The sequence below is a fragment of the Sinohyriopsis cumingii genome, chromosome 1 (assembly GCF_028554795.1).
Source record: "Sinohyriopsis cumingii isolate HCF-2022 chromosome 1, ASM2855479v2, whole genome shotgun sequence".
In the NCBI taxonomy this organism is placed as follows: Eukaryota; Metazoa; Mollusca; class Bivalvia; order Unionida; family Unionidae; genus Sinohyriopsis; species Sinohyriopsis cumingii.
This window is the reverse complement of record NC_142961.1, coordinates 190,648,817-190,653,686: the sequence shown is the minus strand read 5'-3', so window position 1 is coordinate 190,653,686 and position 4,870 is coordinate 190,648,817. Positions and strand designations below refer to the sequence as shown.

General features: G+C 34.3%; 1 protein-coding gene across 2 annotated transcripts; it reads left to right on the top strand.

The window, feature by feature from the left end:
• Positions 1-1,418: 1,418 nt before the first annotated feature.
• On the top strand, positions 1,419-4,321 carry LOC149808575 (uncharacterized). 2 transcript variants are annotated; one of them, XM_089950914.1, is made up of 3 exons: positions 1,419-1,792; positions 2,608-2,764; positions 3,693-4,321. In XM_089950914.1, exons 1-3 carry the CDS (start codon positions 1,609-1,611, stop codon positions 3,736-3,738), a joined length of 387 nt encoding a protein of 128 aa, XP_089807040.1. In that variant the 5' UTR covers positions 1,419-1,608; the 3' UTR covers positions 3,739-4,321. The 2 variants fall into 2 exon arrangements, 1 of the variants encoding a protein (XP_089807040.1); XR_016419845.1 differs by lacking the exon at positions 2,608-2,764.
• The last annotated feature ends 549 nt before the right edge of the window (positions 4,322-4,870 follow it).

Genomic DNA, 4,870 nt, shown 5'->3' with positions numbered 1-4,870 from the left:
CAGTTAAATATCTAAATAAATCAATAAAAATATCAAGTAAATAAATAAAATTATAAAAGTCTTGTGCGAGACTACAACCTAGCGATTAACAATTCCTTCCTCAGTGAATGTCACATTAAATACAAAGTATTTAAGACCTCTTACTCGGTAAAACCTTACGTACATTGGACATTTCGAACTTTGTGTTTCTGTTGGAGAACACCTTGAAATATACTTGTCTTGGAATGCCGAATCGTTGCGTTCTTTCTCAAGAAACTGCAAAACCATAAACTATTTAATCCATACCTTTGTCAAAATCATCACTGATCTCAAGGAACATTAAACACGCGATTTCATTCAAATCAAGAGTAAAATATATTTTGTTAAAAAGTTTAATTAGTTCACGAGCTATTGAAAGGCTTAGAAGAAATCCAGATTGATAGTTATATCTCAAACCATTTTCATGCGAAAAAGTTCATTCATGTCTGAATATAATTCTTTGGAAAACCTTGAACACACATAAGATAGATTCGTCTATAATTAGTCTATTGCGTTTTGTCTCCTTTCTTATAAATCTGCTTGGCATGAGTAACTTTCACGACCGGTTCAACTAATTGATGTATTAAATTTTGCAAAGCCACTGATATTTCTTCAACTATACTTTTTAGTAGTGTATGACTAATCATACTGGGAAGAGTTTTTCTGTTTAGGTCAAGACTAGTTATTACATTTGTAAATTTTGGTTATATATAATGATGAAAAAATTAATGGTTTTATTTTTAACTTCAAAAAGGTTGTTACTATTTAGCAGTGTTTATTATTTCTTTGTTAGTTATGTTTTAAAATACTGCTTCATTATGAGTAAGAAAGGGCCCCTTTACCTTTATCACCCTTCATATGTACATAAATTGCTAAAAATGACATGCATGACTTATGCAACAACAACTAGGTTCAAAACTGTGAAATATGGTTTCACGAGACAATAACAATTAATGAGAAAGAAGGAAAGATACACACACTGTTTCTTGAAAATGTTCTTTTTAGACCTAACTTTCTAAAAGTAGAATGCCTTCACCATAAATCAATTTAAAACACGCTCAGGATGCTGATATTGTATAACAGCTAAAAGACAAACACTCACCATAGACTCACCCTCACCCCATTTCCTTTCAGGATAAAGTAAAACTATTTTAAAACATCTAATTCTATAAATGTATATTGTGTGAGGCATGCATTATTCCTATAAACCGATAAAAATCTCTAAAGATGTCTTCTGATTAAGTTTGACTTTAAAACACAACCCAAACCTCACCATAAAATTTCTCTAGAAAGACCCCAGTAATTTGCAATTGCATGTTGTTATCGTATATCAAATCTGAACTATTATATTCTGAATTCAAGGTCAGGCTGTACTATTTTTATCTTTTACTTCAGTCGCTATCAATAACACTTAGATGATCATCCACATAGGAAATGAACTAAAGGTGTTCTAATTCGTCGTAGCGAACGATATAAGGTGGTGTTAACGGATTGATGTGATTGGAGGAATAAACAAGAAAAGAGAAACCCGTCGATTGCGATATCATTTCTCTCCTCGATTATTGCAACATATTGATCTAATTAGCAACGATGAACTTCCCGCTTATCTTTGTCCTCCTGCCGGTCATCTTTAGTGTCGGTGAAGATAGTCCGCCTGAGAATTTGTCTTGGGCCTTAGAGTTAGCCCGTGAAGTTGAAAATATGAAAGCAACGCTGGGTGAACAGGCAACAACACTGAATAAGCAGGCAGTGGAGATCCAAAGCCTCAAGAACGGTCAGTTGTGCCCTTTCTTTCTGATTTATTCATTAGAATATTGACATTGCACTTTTGTTTTAAAAAAATAAAACAATATCCAGATAATACTTCTTCACAAGATGTTAATTGCTGTAAATATTTAATTAAATATGACAATAGAGGATGTCAACCTCAAATATGAAAAATATACGCACACAACTCGATTTATGCCCCTACTATCATTTTAACTCTCTATTAGAAAGTAAAATGTCGAATTTTTCAGTTTGATAATCATGCAAATTTTGTAAATTCAATGCTTTCTTTGTACATATTGTTTGTTTTGTTTGTCCCTATTGTGTACTACCTTTGAGAAAGATTCAATAAGAGTCGAACTTAAGAAACAGCAAACTGCGTAGGAATCCGTTTGTGCTGAATTCTTTGCAATTGTTCTCATTTTATTGATTTAAATATTGTTTGTCATTTGTTTGTTGCTGGCTCTTCTCTGCACACTTCAATGTGAATATGTAAGAACATATAAGAATATTGGAAGACGCTAACAAATAATGAACTCGAACTCTGACCTATACTCTGAACCATTTTTCCTGAAACCGCATAAATACACAAGTCATCACGCAGGTATGAACATGCTTCTCTTATAATGAAGATAAAAGGAGGATAAATATATATCTGAGAATTTACTAATCTGTCGTGAAGAAAGTCCAACATACTAAATTATATATTTATTACTACCTGTCAGTCACCTTTGACGTATTGAAAATTTAAATATTTCTTCATAAAATTATTTGATATCGTTATTTATTTATTTATAAAATTTAATATATTTATCTCATTAGAGCGTCCGCTTCGGATGCGGGATGTCGTGGCTTCGAATCCCGGGGGTGTCATACCAAAGACTTTCACAAATGGTACTAACAGCTACATCGCTTGGCGCTCAGCATTAAGAGGTTACTATTACGACTGGTCGGCCTGGTGTCAGGATAATGTGACTGGGTGGGTCATCATGCTTCATGTCTGCGGCATGTTACCACAATGATACACATCGTTATAAACTGCCACACTGCAGACATTGTAGCGATATGATTGACAAATTGTTATTAAGCTACGTTGAAAGTCCTAATCACACACATTATCATTAGAATTTGTATTTATTCTACACGAGGGCACTCCATGTCCGAATATGATGTTATCATGTTCGTGATTTGGATCCACAGAATCGAAATTAGAAGAATGGCTTAAATACGTTTATACAAGGGCTAATAAAACGAGATAGTATATATGAATTTGATAGGAAACCTATATCTTTGTTTGATTTGGATAGGATGGTAATATCAAATTTCAAAGGTTGTGATTAACTGTATATATTTTTATAATCGCTGGACACAAGGAACTGTTACTAATGTTGGCTTGAAATACTTAAACATTTCTCATTTCCATCGTACGTATTGAATAAAACATACTTTGCTTGAAACAATAACCATTACAAAATAATAATAAAATAAAATACATAAAGAAAATTTTGTTTAAACAAAAATACGCGCAAACCAGGCTCACAGAAAAGAAACGACTACATATATTATAGGTTTTAGCATCCTATATTTACCATCAGATTAAGACAAACTGACACTTAGCATCAGCTGATTATAACGTTAGATGTTAACTGTAGGGGTATAACGCGCACATAAAATAGGGGTAGAAATTCACTGTGAATTTAACATTAAGTTCAGTAGAGAAATGTCTTATCACAAGACCTTAGAAGTTTGTATCACAAAATGAACATTTGGACGCATGAAAAATTTTAAAGTTTCATTTAGACTTAAAAATTAAACATTTCTTGCTTTAATTGATACTGAAGGCCCTATGCATCCATGTATGCGTGAATGTTCTATTAATCAATATATGTTTAAAATATTCATTGCAGATTTACAACGATGCACGAGAGCAACACCCGCATTTATGACCTTTAGTCAGACACGAATGTAGTTTTCCCAATGGATCAGAATATAGTATTCACAGACGTACGCCTTAATGTTGGCTACCATTACAATTCAAGTACCGGTGTTTTCCAAGCACCCAAGTCCGGAACGTATCACTTTGCCCTGACCTTAGCAAATAATAACGTAAGAGGAACTCTCTACAGTGCGTTTATTGTAGCAGGTGATGGCAACAAAGTTCTAGGCTATGTATACCAAAGCGATAATTGGGAGAGTTGGCAGGAGAGGAATGTCTCTGTGCTGGCCCATCTGGATGCTGGAGAAAACGTCTGGATCAAGTGCCGTGCAAATCCGTGTTCAATTGCCCATACAATCCATTCATGTTTTTCTGGGTTCCTGGTGGACGGTAGATAGCTGTTGTTTTATCTTTTCTTGTTGAAATAAGTGCACACTCAAAACGTTCAATTTGGTTGAAGACCGCATACAAGGTTTCCATTGAACAATGTGTGTTTGTAGTTATGTATATTTATAACCGCTTACCATTTAGACATGCTTAACAAACCTATATGATTAAAAAATATAATATCTTTTGTCTTGAATATATTGTCAGCTTTTACGAGTTTTTCTGTTTTCATTTAACCCATTTAAAAGGAATTATAATGCATTTCATATTATTTTTAGTGACATATAGTGTTATCATATTTATATACTTGTAGAAGATGGACAGGATATAAATATCCGGGTTCCCCTTGAACATTTCTGTAACTTTTCTTCAGTGCTATAAAGTTCTCAAGATAATTCTGAAAGAGGTATCAATTATAATCTGGAAGGGTAAACCCAGATAGTGTTGTTGTTGCTCTTGTTGTTGTAGGGTTTAACGCCATTTTTCAGCACAATATAAGCTAAATATGGCGGCCAGTATGAATGGTGGAGGAAGAACCCGGGAAAACCCCGGAAAGAACCACCGACCAACGAGAAGCTACTAGAAAGCTTTCTCACATACCCACATTGGCCGAATCCGAGACTCGAACCCACGCAGACAGAGGTGAGATGGCAGTGATCCGTAACGTTGATCACTTCAGACCCCCCCCCCCCTTAGTGTAACGAGCTATCAACGAAAACATATTAGGTAAATATATATCGGATGCAGGACTTCCTTTTCCAT